The 21,220-nt window shown below is 43.8% G+C and overlaps 1 protein-coding gene across 2 annotated transcripts in view; it reads right to left on the reverse strand.

Annotated features, from left to right (window-relative positions):
* The window catches only part of znf407 (zinc finger protein 407), a 154,538-nt gene that overhangs the window by 59,457 nt on the left and 73,861 nt on the right, over positions 1-21,220 (reverse strand). For both annotated transcript variants that reach the window (XM_069693042.1, XM_069693043.1), the window contains one exon: positions 3,632-3,798. In XM_069693042.1, coding sequence (XP_069549143.1) covers positions 3,632-3,798 — 167 coding nt within the window. The remainder of the gene's footprint in view (positions 1-3,631; positions 3,799-21,220) is intronic.

Here is a 21,220-nt window from a genome sequence, read left to right on the forward strand (position 1 = left end):
GACAGATATGCCACCATTTTGTTCAAATAAGCTTTGAAACAATCGATTTAAAAAAATCACTTGCATATAACACTCATTTCTAAACTGCAGCCATCACTTTGCAAGCTAAAGTGACAACTGTTGCAAGCACATTTCAACTAGCTCCATGACTTCATTGAAAACATCATTGCAGGCTGACGTTTGATTCCTTTAAAAACGGGAAGACAGAGATTTTAAAAAGTAAGAAACATCACCAGCTGATGATCCATTGAGAAGACGTGGAAATAAAGGATCATCAGTTTATAACTAGCTCGTCTTAGCATTACAAGTGTGGTAAGGAAATATGTACAGTAATACTTGTATTTTATGATAAAACAGTTATGTTCGGATGTCTAGCTTACTTACTTTACAAAGCTCAGATGCATGCTTGACTGTTTTTATTTCAAATAATGTGTTTCATATGAGAGAGAGGTTTTAGGATGAGGACTGTCTGATGTGTCAGACATGTGACAACCTGTGCATCCAGAACAACCTTCATTATACAGTAGATGTAACATATCACTGACCATGGAAGTAATGCTGGGTTTGGTTATGACTGTAAATAGTAAACTATTTAACTAGTTACATTTGAGCACATAGACGCACAGTGTAATCCATCCCTTACACTTTAAATATTGTATTATCTGGTTTGCTCAGAGTTTTAAAACCCTCTGCATTCTTATTACTATATTGTGAACTCCATAGCTTGAAAGTCCTGCTGTGCTGTGCTGTGCTGTGCTGTGCTGTGCTGTGCTGTGCTGTGCTGTGCTGTGCTGTGCTGTGCTGTGCTGTGCTGTGCTGTGCTGTGCTCTGATTGGACAGCAGCTGCACCGGGGCAGAGCTTAGCAAACATCAAATACAACAAATTTTGTCATTCCAACTTGTGTTTAATGTTGCACTTGTATTTATGGCACACTACTTAACTAAACTGTGTATGCAGTAACTACTACATAACTTTTTAATGTATATTTGTGTAATTACGTTGCTCAGCCTATGTTCAATCTGTGTCACAGTGCTACAGCGTGATCATAAAAGGCTGTAGTAAGGGATTATAAATATCATCATAAGGGATTATAAAACAATTATACACACTTGACATAAACCAAGTCAGTCAAAACTTGCGACCGCGATGAAGTTCTTGGTGGAGGGATAGTGTTGTTTGTTTGTTTTTTCCTTCACTTTCTGATGTTGAACATTATACTTTCCAACTAATGAGCTCCATGTGTGTATCATTAGCTCCAGTACAGACGCTGCACTTCATCGTCCTGTGAGCTTCTACAGCAGCCACACACACGTACTGTAAACTCACATCTCCTCCATTACTGACTGCTCTGTTCCCTGGACAGATTAGTTCAACTTTTAAGTCTCCTACTTATTTTATTAGTATTGCATCTTAGCTCCGTGAAGGAGACGATTTGTATCCTTTAAACAGATCACACACACACAGATAATATTTCAGTGTGTCAGGTTGGCTGCTGGAATGTGATTGCAATGATTGTATAGCTGTTGCTAACCGAGCACCAATTACAACTGGCAAAGGAGTGTCGGAGGTCACAGCAGAGCAAATTGTGTTAGCTTTTTGTGGGTGTCACTAATCAAGTCAGGTCTTCTGGCTCACTAAAAAATTAGGTTGTTTCAGGTTCAATCTTAATTCTGCTACTTTCACATGTTCCTATTTGGTCACCCCTGATCTCTCAAGTTCTCTTATTCAATCACTTTTTTCCCTCTCAATCACTTCACTCTTTACAAGTCTTTGTTTCCTCCTACCAAAACTCACACAAAGAGACACACACACACACACACACACACACACACACACACACACACACACACACACACACACACACACACACACACACACACACACACACACACACACACACACACACACACACACACACACACACACACACACACACACACACACACACACACACACAGACCTCTCCAGGTGACAGCTAGGTGACAGTGTGACGCCAGCCGCCTGATGGGAAATGATGAGAGCAGGAAACAAATGAAAATAAAACGTCTAATTATGTCAGAGGCGCCTTGACGTTACATCACTGTTAAAACACATTTAAAATAACATTCAGCAAGTCTTACACTGACACACACATACACACACACACAAACCCGCACACACAGCAGGCACCCGTGACGGATGGAGGGCTCTCCTGCAAGCGCTCAGTCAGGCTGTCAGGCCACTGGCTGCTGCTGCTTCTGTCATTGACTTAAAAGGGCATCAAGGAGCCATGTGTGGGACATTACTGAGGCCGAGGGGAAACTGCTGGGCTGCGGCATAAAGACACTTTCAAAGAAGCTGACTTGGGCTCCTATCGAGGGGCTATTATTCAAGACAGTGTCCTCCCACCGCCCACCGCACCATCTGTCTATCCAAAGTTTTTAGAAAGTAGAAAACACGACTCAAAGCAGTCCCACAGTGTACTTTACTGTATGTGCAGAAACGAAAGTGAAGGATGGAAGTGGAAAGAAAAGGCACAGCATGATGTTCTGGTAATTCCAGATCGAGCTTCTCTGTAGTGAAACCACAGTAGCTGTGGTAAACAAGAAAGATCTGGTTGGTGATCATCACATTAATTTGTTCCAAAGTGTATAAAGGATTTTCAAAATACAATAAATTAGCCTTATACACAACATACTAACCATAACAGATTCTAGTTTTTAATTCTACTTTTGAAATCTAAAAGCTAAATTCCATTAAAAAAAAAAAGAAAAAGAAATTGGGAATCAAATTATGTCGTCGCTCTCCTTTTTGATCAAAGGTGACATGATTGAACACACACCAAGATAATTGTGGATTTTTCCCCCTATCTTGCATCATGGAGGAACACACGCAGGACTGGTTGAGTGCAGGAAAAATACTCTGGTGGATCAGATGGATTTGATAAAAACACACTTGCTGACCAGCTGGATTTGAGGAAGACACACTTGGTGACCAGATGGATTTTTGGCGAAATAAACATGACAACCAGTTGGATTTAGAGAACACACACTACCTTAATTTCCACAACATGCAGCCCTCTGAGTCTGGAGGATGGCAGAAAACAAAACAAACAAAGAATCTAAAATTGTTTTGAAAATAACCTCCCCAAAAAACGGCGCTGTGCAATTTTCCTTTTCCTTTTGGCTATTAATTGGCTGATATGATATCAGCGACAGTCCTATCGGGATCAGGAGGTGTGTTAAACTATCTTAACGAGTGTGTGCGAGAGCGCCAAGAACTTGTTCTCGACTTTCTCTGGATGTTGAAAATCAGTACAGATGGACAAGTCGGGGCCATTATCAGCCAAAAACTTGTGTATATTTATTCCAACCAAAGCTGTGAAGATTCATAATTAATGTGAGATTTTCACAGTTCACATAAACTTCATTTTTGTGGAATAGTCTACAGTTATAGAGAGATGAAAAAGTACATTTTGTCTGCTCCAAGAATAGACTTTCTTGATAAATAAACCTGTGTCCCACACCCATAAAAACACTGATTGCCTGTAAAAGGAAAAGACTCATGAATTTTGCACTTTAGAGTGTCAGTCAGTGTGTTTGTGGAGGAGCAATGGTCTCGTAGTGGAGTCTGCTGGGCTCTGTGTCTCACCAGTGTGCGTCCTGTAGTGGTCCTTCATGGCTGACAGGTTGAGGAAGGCGTAGTGGCAGGACGGCCAGGCACACTTGTATGGTTTCTCCCCACTGTGCAGTTTCATGTGGTTGTTCAGGGCCCATTTTTCACTGAAGGAGCGCTCGCACAAGTCGCATTCGAACTTCCTGCAGGAGAATAGGAGAGGTGGAGAAGAACGAGGGGGAGGGAGAGGGGAGAGGGGGGAGGAGGAGGAGGAGGAAGAGGAGGAGGAGGGAGGGAAAGAAAGAAAAAAAAAACGAAGAGTTATTTACTGATCCCAAAGCTGACGTAAAATGCAAGAAAATCTACCCCGTGAGGAAGGAAATGGAGGCTGCTACTCGCACTCACACCCACGGAGCACGGTGCCGTATGATTGCGCGCTATACATCTACGCCCACAAACACACACACACACACACACACACACACAACACACAGAATGCAGTTGGCTGCTGGTGTGTCATGTCTGTATAAGCAGGCATTGATTTTTCTGTCCTGGCCTGCCACCTCCACCATTTATTCTCTGCTTTGCACCAGGGCCCAGAGGACTAGAGAAATTCTGTTACAGTCCACACACACACACACACACACACACACACACACACACACACACACACACACACACACACACACACAGCCCGCAGGGCCAGTGGGGACAATAGAGTTCACCTGTCCAGCGTCCCTGACCACTTAGCCTGGGCTAAATGAACAGTTAGCAACATTTTACCTCCTGCTTCTCTCTTAAGGCTCTTGTATCAACGCTTCCCTGGAGCTAAACTTCTCCACAAAACATCGTTCTCATTACTGTTAACATCATCAACACGAGCGTTCACCTCGCTTTAGACTGTCGGTATCAATCCAATGAATGTAAACCATGAATTATTGTTTGGTGTGAGTTATTTTGTTGTATGATGCCAAATGCCTCTTTTGAGAATCAGGGAAAAAAATAGTGAACGTGCGTGTCACTCCGTCTCTGCTCTGGACAGCTGTCTATTCTTCATGCCGACGCCTACGACCCAACAGAAGCTGTTTTTTGTTTTTTTAATCACTGTGTGGGATGTTTGCACCTATTTTCATCTGCTGCGTTATTAGGCTTCAAGAAAACACACACGAGTAAAAAAACAATGGAAAAAAGCAGGCGCTTGAATTAATCTTTACCCCCCGTGCTATAATTTAGGCGCAGAATGACTAATGTGCGAGTCATAAACAAATGAAGTCGGGTTTTGGGGAGCATTCGTCTTGCAGTGAGGGCCATGTTATTTTAGGGAGGGCGGCTGTCTTTAAGTCCTGATTGTGTCGCTTAATCCCCGTGGTATCTGTTTCATAGCGAGCAGCACGACACTCACCTGAACAAATAATGACTCCGAGCAGCATGTAGCATGTGTCTGAATCAATAATTCAAAGCCATACATCTTCCTTACTGGAAGGAGGGGGGGTGGGGGTAGGGGTGGTGGTGCGGGGATGGGGGGCGGGGGGGACAAAGGAGAATGAGAGGGAGGGAGGGAAAAAAGGAGGGACAGGGAGGTGGAGGGAAGGATAGATAGAGAGGAAAATGTGTCCTGGCTTCCATATCAATCTATATGTTCCATAAAGATGAATCTAAATGTGATATGGATGTCATCCTGCGCAAGTTGAGAGGACATTTTAAGCCCACTTACCAGGAAGGATGGAGCAGCTTTAAAATGGCGCCTTTATCACCTGGCTCAAAGCTCAAACACCTCTTTAAAACATCCTGTCTTTCTTCTTGTTGTCGTCAGCTGACTTGGCACAGACTTTATTTGACCAACAGTGCGTATGTACTTCCTCCTCTTCCCTAAGTCTCCGCTGTATTTATAGAACACCGCGTCGCCCGTGCCACCCGCGTGAGAGGTAAATAAGATGAGTGAAGAGATGCTATCTTTTATTGTAAGCATTATGCACAACACTCCTGCTTTATGAGCTAAACGGGCCATTGTTTATCATGGAGCGTAATCGCAAAGTCAGGCAGGCAGGCAGGCCTTGACGTGGGCACGTGGCATGCTGGGATGGAGGAAAAACGAGAGAGAAAAAGGAAGGCAGGAGAGGAGAGAAGAGAAGATGGAGGAGTCGGGGCTGGCGGAGTTGACTATCAGTGGGGGTTTTGTAAGGATGAGAGGAGGGTTTGCGTCTGTTTTTATGGGATCAGATGGAGCGCTTTGATCTTGTCCCCGCATGTCAGATCCCGTCACGATCCACCGTCTCGCCCATACATATGCATACTGGCTCTAAACAGCCAGGCACCATGCAAAACACACCAAAGGTAGGAGATGGAGGGGAGAGAGAGGTGGGGTGACTGTGTTAGTGTCTGCATGTGTGTGAAGGAGGGAGGGAGGGAGGGAGGGAGAGACAGAGAGACAGAAGTATGAGGAGACAGAGAGGTTTGCCTTTTTAAAATATGGGAAAACTTTTATAATGCTTCGAAGTCGTGAAGTTAAAACCAACAAAAATAATAAATTCACAAAATGCTGCTAAAGCGACCTGCTTCTATTACACCGCTTAAGAAAGAAGGGTTTTATCAGATCAATACAAAGATTTGATCTTTTTTGTTTCATAGAAACTATTTGGCAATCATAGATTCTGGCCTGGACCTCTTTCAGTGGCGCACAGTAGATGTGTCGCCCTCCATCGCTCTTGTGAATCTTGTGAAGCGGGGACTGGCAAAAAACACCCCTTAGTTTGAACCTTGCTTTTCAATGAACAAGCCAGTGTTTCCACCTCCACCCAAGCAGCGCACTCCCAGCAGCCTCATGGCCTTGACGTTGAGATGCTTGCGGAAGCCTGTACAGAGTCCCCGTACGGTGACACCCAGTCCTGCCCTAAAACCTCAGCAAAGTGCAGCAGCTTTGCCCTGACTGTCCTCTGTGTGTCTCTGGTACCCAATAACTCAGGGGTGTCTGACTGATGATTCGACTTTCAGTGGCAGCTCTGTGAGAAAGTTCTGAAAGTCTAACGAAGAGTTTTAGATTCAAGACGTTCTACAGTACGTTGGTGGTTGTGGTTTCTATTTATATGTAGAGGATGAAATGGCCTGTTCTGCTTTCCAACCCTTATACGAAAAGTGTGTCACAGCCCTTAAATAACCTAAATATGAATCTTTTAATATGACGATGATAATGATGACGATTTTATATTAAAACATACTTTTAAAAATGCTCAGATTTCTATTTTTAGGACTTTTAAATCTTGTCACTTTCCCCCCGCCCCCTTTTTTTTTTGCAGATTTTTCTAAAATTTCCAGGGACTCAGGAGCAGAAACACAACGACTTGTCAAGACAGTGACGAGAAGTTTGTGATGATGAAGAGTTTGTGGGTTTGGGTGTCTTAAGCACAGTTAAAAAATTTCCCCTCGGGGATTAATAAAGTAAATACCTACCTACCTACCTACCTTATAGCAGATACACACCTCTGCAGTAACTGTTAATTCCTTATATGATTATGAAAATAAATGCATTGTACAGATTGTAATTGACTACTGTAGTCATGTTGCATAGCTCCAAATCTTCACTAGGAAAAATGCTCTATCTAATACGACACTCTATCATGTTGTATTAGTGTTGTTTTGATTATGCACTCATTGCCAAGAAAAAAAAGAACGGTAACAGTAACATGATCACATTCACATGTTATTAAAAGATAAATAACATGTTAATTTAATTAACATGAAGTATAATGTAAATGGTCTTGTGCACAGATATCTTGTAATTCCTTTATATGGATTTAAAGCATTTTAGAAACCTTTCCACTCTGATGTTCAAATTAGCACTCTACTTCAGTTGTCTGGTCTCTTTGGCCAGTTTCATACTGAAGAGGCCAGACAGTCAACAGATGAATTTTACATACTTAATTTTACTTTTATTTTGGGGTGACTGCTTTCTGGCTTTTTCACATTACTTTCAAGGACAGATCAGCAAAGGCCCCTGGCTGGGAAACAAAAAACAAAAAAAAACGTAATCATGAGCAAGTTCTCCTTTCAGTCTACTTTTCTTCCTCCTGCATCTCTCCATCGCCTTCTTTTCCCTCTCTGATCGCCAAGCAAAGCGACATGATTGACACCCATGCAGATTTATTCACAGACGCAGGTGAGTCTCTTGCCTCTATATTCAGAGAGTCGCACGCCACGGTGTCTACACTGTCACTCATTACCATATCTATACAGCGGTTGTGATCCTGTCGTCAGTTCAGGCATATAGGGCTACTGTCAGAACATCACAGACCACACTGGCCTTAATTGTGATAGAAATCCCTCAGGAGGTGTTGCTATACCTCTAACAGGGGCTGGGAAAGAAAGACCTGACACCCTACTCTGTGCCCACTAACACCCCCAAGTGGTGAGGTGGTGCTTGTTGAGGAGGACCCTGCAGAGTGTGTGTTTAGTGTACACTGTAATCATGAACTACGGAAGCAACAGAGTTATAAAGAGGCCAGTTTTGGTTTGAGTAATAGCAAATAAGATGAAAAAAAAAAAAAAGGATTTCTCTAATCACACAAATCACTGCATCAGACAATAAAATACGACTGATGTCATAGCTCAGGGCTGAACTGACACTCTGATCCTCCTGACTAAGTTTTCCTTCATGCTGTGGAGCCTTTCACTTTCTTTTTAATTGACTGGATTAATTGTTTCGGCTTCTTTTTGGACAACTAAGAATTATCTCCCTGGTTTTTCCACCTTGTGTCGGCCGGCCGTTGTGAGAGGAAATAATCCGCCGATGCCGCACTTGCACTATAACACAAAGACAGAATGAGAGAGAGAGGCCGACTCTTGCCTGAAGCCAAACTGACACAAACAGACAACTTCAAAGTGAAGACTGTTGTTTATTTGGCGAAGGGAAAAGGAGGGGAGAGGGAGGAGGGGTAGAAAAAAAAAGAGAGAAAATGTATCTGATATGCAACTGTCAGGAGAGCATTTTCACATGCAAAATAGCGAGTGAGTGAGAGAGATTACCTAGAGGGAGGAACATGACAGCATTCACTAGGGTCAGGATGGATCATCATCTTCAACCCCCTCCTCCTCCTCCTCCTCCTCCCTCGTCTCTCTCTTTCTCCCTCCATCGCTCTAACTTTATCTCTCTCTGTTTCCCTCCCTCCTTCCTTCCGTTTTTTTTTTTTTCCCCCTCCTCTTCCCTTTTTCTCTCTCATCCTGTTTTCAGACTCCATCACTCTGCACTTCGACAACCCGGCAGCTTAAATCCAGACTAAATTAGCTGAATGAAGATTAAATCATTTGGCCCTGAGCTCTCCAAGATATTGTGAGGAAGACCGAGTAAGCCTTAAATGGTGTCTGACTGGGCTCAGACCTATATATGTGTCTGAGGAGAGGCTCTTCCTTCAATGGCAGTCAATTGAAACCTGATTAGAGGGGGGGTGTTGGTTAAAAAATGGCTAAAAGATTAAATTTGTGGGACAACTGTTTCCTAAGTAAGGCCGCTGGCTTCGTTATTTTTCGTTTGCGCGCACAACGTTGACTGACGACAGGCTCGTTCCCGGGTTAAGATATTGAACGGGGCAACATCATCGCTCACATCGCTTCAGAGAGCGCTGCAGTCAATGTGGTCTGCGGCTACTCAAATCAGTTTCCTGGATGGTGCTAGTTTAACATTCAAATGAACAAAGGCATCCATCTCCAGCCTGCAGTAAAAACTCTGCTCAGTGCAAACAGAGGGGGCATTTTAAAGGCAAATAACTGCAGAGTTATTTCACACCGAGGCTGGCAGGAGCGTGGAGGCAGCGTGTCACACAAAACAACAACTAAAACCTCCATGAAGAGGCCACGTGTGTCTGCAGAGTATTGTAGATGAACCTCCTCCGAGAGGAGTGCTGCTGCATATGACTGCAATATAAACAACGGCACACAACAGAGATGCTGCTGCTGATTTATGTTTACCTTCAATCCCGGGAGGAAGAGGAGGAGGAGGAGAGCAAAAAAAAAAAAAAAAAAAAAAAAGATAATGAAATAAATAATAAAAGACCAGGCCCATCAGATAAGCTCCTGTTTATCCCGCTGTAGGGCAAATACAAATTGTCAATTTAATGAACACGGTGGACGTGATGAAAGCGGGGTGAAGGAGCCTCCTGCCTGACAAACAATCAGGAAATGTTATCTTAATATTGTTGTGCTGTTATTCAGCCCATAACTTAGGGGGTGGGGAGAGGCCACGAGGAGAAGGAGGTGGCACGGAGGCGAGAGGGGAGTGAGGGGGCAACAGGGAGGCACAAAGGCCAGGTCCCTCTGTGGTGGCCCTGTTATTGCCTGTTTTTATTATGAGCCATAGCTCAATAGTCCCAAACACACTTTGAAACACTAAACCCACACGCACACCCACACCCACCCATGCACACGCACACGCACACACACACACTAACTTAAATTATAAGAAGTCTTTTTTTTTGCATGAGTAAAAAAATTCTGAAGAAAACAACCCAATGATCTCGTTCTCTGCACGCACACTGGTCCGACGTTTTGTTTCCACACTCAGTTAATTTAAAAGCTTAATAGGTTTTCTAGATATCAGACTATTAATCAAAATGTTTCAACGCAAAAAAAACTGCAAATCAAGAGCTCCAAAATGCTTCCTGCTGAAATTAGCAGCCGCTGAAAAGTACTGGCAATCTGATTTGTGTGACATGGCTCGGTCAAAGGCCTCGTCGCAGCCCCTCCACTCATCCTCTAAACGGCACTTTAAAAAGTGTCCAGATGCTTCACAGCTCAAAGTTTTTTTTAGTGAGTCTTGAATTTAAAGCATCGCAATCTGAGCAGCCACCAAAATTAACTATTATCTCCATATTTATATATTGCCGGCACTAAATTGCGTCGGGAAGAATTACTATCAATATGAATATCTGCAACAATAACTCAGCCGCGGTGCTGAGGACAGGATGCTCTTTATCAGGCTTCTGATAGGCCTTAAATACAGCACAAGGCAGCCATATCAGAGCTTTTTCTCTCTAATATCAGGCCGCATTAGCACCTCGTAAATCAAATTACACTCCTAGAATTTCATTAGGCTCACCTGCCAGCGCTGCTGTGCTGCAGAAATATTTATGTTTTTACGCTGTGATTGTGCGCTCTCAGGTACACAAAAGGGAAGGAAGGGTGGTGGAGCTGAGAGTCGGGGAAAAAAATAGGTGATAAACCTAATTATCTTTTAAGAATACAGAGAAAATGTGTCGTAAATTGTGGCGATCCTGAGGAGAACTGTTTTGTTTTTTTGGAAGCCTGTGGGGCTGAGAGTTGGGGGGGACAAGCCTGCTCCGCTGTTTACCATCTTTAACCGGGGCTACACTCCCACAATCCAATTAGCAGCTTCCCCAAATTCGCTCTAAACAGAAATCAAACAGGATGATGTACGACGCCGATCAGCGGGCCCTCAACAGCAAGCTAATCTGATAAAGCCAAAGCGCGACTTCTAATAGTGCAAATGCTTGTTCAAACTGGATCCAAAGTGTTATGATAGAAGTCTGTCTTTATTATTTAATTACCTCAAAAGAATTCCACGTTTCCATTTGTTTATTTGCTTGTTGTTATTTGTTAGATTTTATTATCTGTGCCATATCTCTGCTAAGCATTCGCTGAGCTCAGGCTGGGAGGGAGGAGAGGAGTCAGCCGTGGGAAGGAACGCTGACATTCCCGTTCTATTTTTCTTTTCCCCATCTGGAGCGGCCGTGGGTCTAGATGGCGGGGTGTCTGGATATGGATTTTGATTAGACACAAAGGGAAATGACTGAGCCAGTGACCGTAACGACAGCCACTTAATAAAAAGGTGCAGTCTATACATCAAAGAGCATCTTAGCTGTAAATCATTGAGCCCTGTAACGACTTGCATCCCCGTCCCATTACTGAGCCCCTAACAGGCCACTCATATTTACTCTGTGGGCCCCAATATCATTTTAGAATAATGAGCTTTGTCCCTTATCTAATTAACAGGGCCGAGGTTCATTTTTTTTTCTTTTTTTTTTTCTCTCCCTCCTCTTTCCTTCACTGAAATTAGAAAGAGGGCATGTTGGTTTAACTCACAAATATTTAGCCAATCTACTCCGCGGTTTGACCGGTAAAAGTTTGACGCAGATAAGGCCGTTGTGACTGTTGTTGTATGTTGTCTGTAATTGCTGTATGTTGCAAGTGAAGGGTGTGTGTGTGTGTGTGTGTGTGTGTGTGTGTGTGTGTGTGTGTGTGTGTGTGTGTGTGTGTGTGTGTGTGTGTGTGTGTGTGTGTGTGTGTGTGTGTGTGTGTGTGTGTGTATGTGTGAGTGGGGGGTTTGTGCTCCAGTGGGCAGAAGTAAAAGACCAGGTCCATTCTCTCTCTTATTACTGGAATTGTAATTCAATGATCACCTTAGATCACATGCGTGCCATAAATCAGATAGGCTTGACAGAGGATGAAAAATTGTATTAATAATGTGAAACTTATTATACAGTCCCAAATGCTCCCTTGATAAATGACATTGTTTGGGCCTGACAATGATTGCATTTAAAACATTATTTCTGTTTTTTTGTGTGTGTGTGTGTGTGTGTGTGTGTGTGTGTGTGCGTGCGTGCGTGCGTGCGTGCGTGCGTGCGTGCGTGCGCACGCTGCTGGACATAGAAGCCATGGTTTGCTTGGTGGGGAAGACGAGAGGTGGGGTTCCCGAGCTTCATAAAATATTCAAGATGTTTCCCACCGTTCTCTCTTGAGTCAGTGGGCAGGCGGTGGCCACAGCAGTAAGGGTATAAAATCTGTGTGTGTGTGTGTGTGTGTGTGTGTGTGTGTGTGTGTGTGTGTGTGTGTGTGTGTGTGTGTGTGTGTGTGTGTGTGTGTGTGTGTGTGTGTGTGTGTGTGTGTGTGTGTGTGTGTGTGTGTGTGTGTGTGTGTGTGTGTGTGTGTGTGTGTGTGTGTGTGTGGCCGGCAGAAGTAAAAGGTCTGGTGGCTCACCGCAGCGCAGACACCCAAACTCCCAAACTCCCAAACCACAGAAAGGAGCTGTGCACATCTTCAAGTCATAAAGCAGTGTGTTGTCGCGCAGTTATTACGTCTCAGCCTTTAGCAAATGTGAGAAACTGCAGAAAGCAGTTGCACTCGGCTAATCTTTTATAAACAAGAATAAGTGATTTGGAGGAGTTTATTTTTTTTCATAACTCAATTTATACAAGAATGCCAATATAAGAAAAGCAAGTCTAGACTTGGTTTGAAAAGGAGCCATTAGAGACATGAAACCCCTGAAATAAACAAAAAAAAAGAAATGTGGAAAAATGCCAAATACCGTGTCTGTATAATTTCTTTCTCTCTTTGCTGCATCATACCAGAAGAAGCCGAACACGCTGGACTGAGCAGGATTTAACTACACGAGTCCAGTGAGCATCAACTAACACTGCAGCTGCCCTGGATGGAGTACGTTCAGGGACAAATCACATTAAGTTGAAGCACAATATTCTGTCAATGCTTTCTTATTTATTTTCTATTTGAATAAGGTGCTGTAGAGCTAAGCTGTACGGAGGGATGTTGTGTCCATGATTGAGGCAGCAACATTAACCTGCCTGCTAGTGCAGCTCTAAAACATCACATCATAACCGTCCAGAGGAAAATGTCCCCCCTCAAACATGTTCTCACTGCTTCCTTGTTTTCATGTAACAACCAAGAGGTGGGCCTTGGAGACTTGAACTGTTCCGGCTCACAAACACAAATACAAATAGTCAGTATGGTGCTAGTCAAAAAAACACCGGATCAGACATCATAAAAAATCAAATAAAAGCTACAGTCCAATATAAACTATTGACAAATGTACTGGCAGCTTCAGTGCAGGGCACACGGGACTTCTTTTACAGATGACATCTATATGTCATTAGGATGTCAGACCACGTCTGGCCCACAGGCAGACAGGATACACTCCTTCAAAGTGGAACTTCAAGCTGAACAGTTTGGAAGTTCACACATAATGCAGGGGAATCTGATTTAAACTTTTGAGATGGTTATCTTAAGCAAACTGCATATAAGGGGCTTAATAATGACTTGATATGGAATAGTTTATTTTGAAAATGAAAAATAAGACTGATAATCATTTATTAACACTCCATATCAGCAGATAATCAATAGGTTGGTATCAAATCACCTCAGAAATGAAGTAACTGATCAAAAACTAAACACAGGACAAAAGTGATAAATGTCTCTCCCTTATCAGGACTATACAGAACTGATGGTTAACTGAATAAACTCATTTCTTCAGCTGGTGTACCATCATTTTATTTTATGTAAACCATTCTCGATGAGCTGCTAAAAGTGGTTAATCATGAAACAAAGTACACTTCCATTTTTTTAGCTTGTGATTACTATTTACTCTAGTCAATATGATTGATGTGCCTTCTTTTGCAAATGTCTGTAAGAGGCCAATACCCGGTGGCATCGTTTTTCCAGAGCACTATGATTGCTACTTGAACTACATAACGTACAACTACCTGTTACTCATATCGGCACCAGAGAAACTCCGGGTATCGTGCAGCTCTGGGTTCAGCTAAAGACTAATTAAGTTCCTGGACAGTGTGAGTCAGATCCCTGTGCAGGGACACTGAGACCCAGACTGCTCTCTCCCTGCAGACTTTACCCTGGCCAGCCATGTCCATGTCCTCTACTGTACGGTATGCGCGACATAAGTCCCCCCCCCCCTCCCCCCTCATACACACACACACTTTGCTCTCCCTTTCTCTTCTCCTCCTCCTCATCTCTGCAAATGACCATGATGGGAGGCCATTCATCTCACTCCTTCGGCCACCACAATGAAATAAATCAAGAATCCCCCCCCTCCCCCTCTAAATATAACAATATTTGTATTTGGGGTGGGGTGGACATAATTGATGACTGCGGCCATGCTAATTAAAAACGGCGGAGGTTTCATTAATCTTGGTCATTCGGTATAAGGGGTGGGGGGCAGTGGTGCTGCTGTAGCATTGGCTGGACAAGGGGGACAGGGCCGCCTCCATCGTCCTCATCGCTCAGGTGATTTGGGCCATTGTCGAGTGTATTAGCGCAGCGAGGTTAATGTGAAACGGCCATTAATAATCACAACAAAAGTCGACAGCACACAAATTCAAAGTCTCTCTGTGTGTCTGGCCTTCTACCACAACAAAACCAAACAAGACAACAACACGAGCAATCACGTGTTTACTGCCATGTCCTGGCTGGAGAGCATAATTGTTTTTGTAGACATATACACACAGTAGTATACTGCTTTTGAGAATTAATTACCGGACCCAACTTTTGTGTTGTGTGTGTGCATAGTGATATGTCACAGATCTGCAACAAACCAAACACTTGAAAAGATCCGACAAATGACTCCCATCTGAGCGCCTGCTGAACTGAAAAGATGGAAACAGACCCTGGAGTTGATAAAACAGACTCATATCGTTACCGTCGTGCCATTACAGCGTAGACAATTTACTAAGTAGCACCTACGAGCAGCGCAGATGGATATCATCATTCTGTAATGGCTCCTACATGTTAATTCACAACTTTAGCTTCTCCACCACGACTGCGCCACAAAATAATGGCGAGCCTGCATCTGGTGGAGGCGGTGTAGGGCAGTGGATGGAGCGCAGAGAGAGAGAGACAAAGAAAAAGAGAATTAAACAGAGAGAGAGGGAAGGAGATGGGTGGGTGGGGTGGAAGCAGTAGCATATGGTGCCATGCTGCCATAAACAAGCTTTATGAAAAGACCGGGGACGTTTATTTAATCATGGAATACCTGAGGAATCACAATGAGACACACACTTTGTCCCATTATGTTAGCCCATAAATTTAACTGCTTTACCACAACAACGAGGAACCCGATACAGCCGCCGAAGACAACGCCGAGAAAGCAGGTGAATTTATATACGTGTGTGTTTGTGAAGTGCACTGTGTCGTAGCTGCGGTAAAGACGGTGTGTGTGTGGTGCTACAGATGAATAGCCATAACTGCTACACCCTGGTATCTGTGTATCTGCAGAGAACACACTCCGGGAAGTATCTAGCAGAGAGCACACAGATACAGATGTGTCCTCCGTTTCCTCCGAGTGTGCTTTATTACTCTGTTTCTCTAATTCTATTCTTCGAGCAGTCTCTTGGCATGTAAAAACATTGAGTACATTTTACCTGTCATCACCTTTACTCTCTGGAAAGCAACGTAAAGAATTAAAACATTCATTAGAGCTTTAACCTCAGACAAAAATACTTCAGAAAACAACAAGAAGGGTCTAATGGCCCCCTGAGGAAATGTGTTTTCTCATTTTGAAACAGCAGTGGACATCCAGACAAAGCTCTGCTCACACTGGGGACACTTCAAAATGGACACATGAAGACAGATGCACAAATAGGACCAGAAAAAAGGGACTATAGAGCAAAAATATACACATCCAGCTCACAGTACAGGACAAAAAAGTTCAGCTTGAACACACAAACACATTTGGACTTCTTGTGCAACTGTGTATCTACGAGCATACTTGTGTGCGAGTGCGCGCACGCACGCACACACACACACACACACACACACACACACACACACACACACAGCGCTGGGTCAGGGGGACAGCGGTAGCTCAGAGCCAGCTGTGACCTGCCGGTCCAGGTGCTCAGGAAAACCGCTGTTAACGGCCACGATTGATGATCTAATCAAACTGTCACCACGGCGACCTGCTGCAGGGGGAGGGGAGGCTGGGGTGTTGTCGGTGTATGTTAGGAAGGTGGGGGTGGGGGGTGGGGGTAAGAGCAGGTGGGGTGGGGGGGTATCCAGGAGGCCTTGTGCATGCTTACCGTTAGCCCAAATTGAGAGTGACAGTCTCAATAGTGAAAAGGCCTCCTTTCTTCCCCCTCTAAGTAATGGAGGAAACAACTCCAGCGGTCTTCCGGAGGATGTCACATAATCAAGGGAGATGCCCCCACCCCCACCCCGCTCTCTCCTCTCCCCAAACACCGTGACTCGCCCATCCCCGCCTTCTATAATGTCTCAGATCAAGCAGAGTGTGGGGAGGGGGGCGCTGAGACTTTGAACGTCGGGACATGATGTGGTACAGCGCCGCACCAACAACCCACACAAAGATAACGATGATGAGCTCTTTATTGATGGACGGTGCACAGCTACACCTGACGTTCAGCCTCAGGGCCCACAGTGTGTAACAGTTAGACCTACCGGGCCATAAGGGATAGTTCATGTTGGTTTAGTGATAAATTGTTCACCTACAATTTGATAAAGGTGAAGATGTAATCTAGCAATTTCTTACAATTTCTTCTCTAAATTAAATGATTTCCACTGAAGTGTTATACAAGGAACAGAAGCTCTTCTGTATCTGGCTAAAGACTCCTCCTCTGAGGTCCTGAAAGGTCCCCAAAAGTCTGCACAAGCCCGCCCACTGCGTGGGTCCCAGACCCCATTTTGAAAACCACCGTCTTAAACTTCACTGGATCATCCATATATGACACCCTGCATATGAAACTATATACATGCAGCTTGCACAGCCACACGAGGATGAAATAATGCACGCAGTTTATCACGTGTAACTGCTGATTTAGGCGGAAAGCGATGACAGGGAGCAGGTGAGGGTGTTGGAGGAGGTGTTAACTTTCCCGATCATCTAAATTAGAGAAAAGAGTCCAGTATGATGCAAAAGTTTCTCTCCAACCATTTCCCACTCAGCAAACTTGTATGTGACAAGATCAGATTTATAAATTTGATTTTGGTATTATGAATCAAATCTTTGGCCTTGTGTACAAATGTCCCTCATTTCATGTCTCCATCTGAAAAATGTCACTTTTTGTCATTTCATGAAACATAAACAATATTGTAAACTAAAAAAAAAAAGCTTTTAGAAAAGCTTTTTTAATCATAAACGAAGTACTGGAATTACTTAATTGTGATATTTTATTTGAATATTCAATAACTTCTGTGGTCACAGGTAAGTAATACATTGAATAATCCATGAAATAAAAAGTATGCTGTTGAAGGATTCAAGAAATATCTTGGAATTTACTGTATTACAGTAAAACTTTAGCCTAATTGAAGTGTATATGTATTTGTTAATTAAACAACCTCCGACAGATCTTGTTATATCTGTTTAAGAAAATAATACCTTAACAAGTGGCAGAATTGGAAGAAAAATGTACATTTCAATACACATGACAGTCTCTGCTGCAAAACGTTCACCAGTGTATTAACATCACAGTGCGGCCATTGGAAAAATAGGATATTTCTCCAGTCCACATAAAACTAAAATGAATTAAGACGTTCCATATTTAGCTGAAAAGACAAAAGTTCAGGAAGTTGTCCAACTTAATGGTGGCCTTGTTGATCGCTGTGTGTGTGTTAATCACGTTCCCCAGGATATATCCACGACTGCCGCTCGCCCGTCCAGCTCGCATTAATTTAATCGCTGCTCAGCTAATTCATTGATTAATTGGTTCATTAGTGATGCCTGGCAACATCCATTTCTGCTATGACAGTCTGATGTTTTAATAGAGAAGAAAAACAGGCTGGCAGCAGCCCAGTTTTTCCACTGTCCCACTGTGCATAATGTCCAACCACTGTCAACAGTTAGCCGCACAATTGTGTCTCTGTATAACTGCCTGGTTTTGTGCCACAGGATGTGAAATGAATACGAAGGTGAACCGCGTACATTCTCCGTTCTTGTCGGCTTGAGTAATGTCACTTGGTCTTCAGCGGTGGGTGACATCATTCTTTGGGAAAACTTGAAAAGCCGGAGGCACCGTCGGAGCTGCACTACCCAGATGAGGTAGAAGCTGTTATGGGGAGATGAACTACTGCGGCGGGATTTATTTCGCAAGTCAAGGTCGCGTTGTTCTGACATGACGAGTGGGTTCCAACTCTGGGACGAGCTGTCGACTGCTAACTAACATTATTATTAGTAATAGGGGGCCGACGGGACCCCGCTGCACCTTCCAACAGAGGAGCTGTTCGGGTGACCAACAACAACGCACATCCTCAGTAGGAGTGCCGCTGTTACATCACCGGCCAAATGAGATGACCATAATGCAGCTAAAGTGCACGTGACCTCTGACCTCTCTTCTCCAAGACACAGGCTCAGATTTATAATTGGCATTTTGTCACAGTTGTGGCTCCGAGCAGTGCTAGAACTGATGATGAGTAAGACCACAGGGGTGGAGATTTTAGCATTAAAGTGTGTCAGCTTTTCAGAGAGGCAATATGCCCCACTTCCCCCCCCCCCCACCCCACACACACTCACAATTCTGCACCATATGCCCATGACAAGTGCATAAAAATCGTTCCCAAGCGAGAGCATGGGCCAACCCATAAAAACTTAATGCACCTAATTTTCCAGTAATCAAACTTTTATAGACTGCGATGGCTTTTAAACTAACAAATTTTAATTATCGCTTAATTTTAACAGCAATATTAACACGATCCCTCATTCTGCAAGTGTTCATTCTCCATGAAATATTGAGTAGGGTAAACAGGGAGGCGCTGTCCGCTGGCTCCTGTTCAAACAAGCAGCCAGCGAACACAAAAGGTGAGCTGGGGGTCGCTGAGGCCTTGCCAGTACCACGCCGGGACGACGGGGTCCGCACAGACCTCTGGGAAATGGAACTCTGTTGAGTGCGAGGACACAAAAGATTACTACACCGTATACTGTGATTCTGCTTCTTTTATGATGTTTTGTGTCATCAAACTAGAAAAACAGATGTGTTTTTCGGGGACGATTTAAGGATACTTTCAAGTTCAAATTTTGCTGCTCTGTTTTTCATGCTTTTCTGTGCTGCCATCACATCCCTGCTTACAGTAGCAGCAGCACAGGATGTTATTGACTGCTGCCCTTGGGTGGCTGAAAACTAGGCCTTACCACCCAACACCAAGCCAGAGAGACAAAGTGCTGACACAGGCAGATAAGGGAAGGAAGAAAGAGAAAGATTAAAGAGCAGATTCATTATCAATAATTAAGGGAAAGGATTTATTCTAATGAATTAGGGGTTGTCTTTATCTACTCTTTATCTCCCTATCACACTGCTAACTCTCTCTTTTCCTTCCTCACACATAACACACGTGCCCCGCACACACACTGGCTCGTGGTTTTTGTGTGTGTGGCTTGACCCCTGCCTGCTCCGTGTGGTCCATATTGCCGCCATGCTGGCTCCAGGCGGGGCTCTTCCGCCCCCGCTCCCCCCGTCCAGCCTGGACGGTCCCGGCCCTCTGTGCCGGGGCAATATGGCCGCACCGCACGGCATGCTGGGACGCGGCTGCGAGCCCAGAGCCCGGCACCGCAAAGCCAGATGCCCGCTCGGCCGAGCTTCGCCCATGGCACGGCAACTGAGCGACTGCAGCAACGTTTATGTCAATTCTGTCACACAGAAATAAACATGGTGCATCATTTAAACCAGAATACAGATTTACGCACGTCTTTTTTTTTTTTTTTTTTTTTTACACACGTAAGATACAATCATGTAATTGTTGTCTAGCTCTGATATTATGTTATGTGATTTTTTTTTTTTTCAATCACGCCAAACACAAAAGTCTTAAGAAAATTCAGACCACAAATGAAAACATGGACAAATAATTTACAAAAACTACTTATTAGCAGTTTCTGTACTCAGTACTCCTTCTCCACACTGCAGTCATGTAACAACGGCTGCTCCGAGTATCCCTGTCTTGATTTTGTGAGTCATCACACCTGCGCTGCATGCATCATGCTAGCTATTTCTGGATCCGCGTTCATGCCTTTTCACCTGGTTTTCTGTTTTCTGTTTTCTTCGGAGGGATTTTAGCACCCGCTGACTTGGCTCAGACACACAGTAACGCTGCCGGGAAAAACAACAACCAAAAAAACCCCAAAAAACAACTTGTAATTAGAAATCTCGAAAACACACTGAAAACATTCTCTCCAGCTGCTTGTATCACGCTTTTACGCCCCCCAACCACCACCAGCACACGTTTAAACAAATATAGCTTTCTTCTGGGTTGTCAGCACTTCTGTTTCAAGAGTGATGAGTGTATTAGTTCAAGGAGTTTATTATTACAAGCGTGAAAATGGCAGCCGTTTTAACAATTACTTATGAAAACGGCGGCCTGTTTTTAAAGCACTAATTACGAGCAATTGAGTCAAGGCCGCTGCTGTCAATCACGCTCCATAGCCACGCCCTGAAGTGTTGGTTTAGGTGCCTGCAGACTGAGACACACACACACACACACACACACACACACACACACACACACACACACACACACACACACACACACACACACACACACACAAACTAAGATGGACAGTTTATTTAACAGCACCCATTCGAACCTGATGATAGTAACCTCTGTATTCTATCCTCCTTTTGTAATCAGGGTAACTCTATTGTTCTGCTGCGAATGAGCAGCAACAGTCCGTTTTTGATGTGCAATACCCAATCCAAATCAATAAAGTCAAGCTAGTGTGGGCACTTTTACAGATTTTGGTGACTTAGCATTTCTTTTTTCCCCCCACCAGGCTGGCTCAGACCTGCATCCATTAACTGAATAAGGGAGATTATATATTCAGTTGAAAATGCACTGAGGAATAGGGATAACTCAACTCTGTGTGATATTACAAGTGTG

The sequence above is a fragment of the Brachyistius frenatus genome, unplaced genomic scaffold (genome assembly GCF_029030835.1).
Source record: "Brachyistius frenatus isolate BFR_SWC_R1_liver_20210118 unplaced genomic scaffold, ASM2903083v1 Contig_14, whole genome shotgun sequence".
Taxonomy (NCBI): domain Eukaryota; kingdom Metazoa; phylum Chordata; class Actinopteri; family Embiotocidae; genus Brachyistius; species Brachyistius frenatus.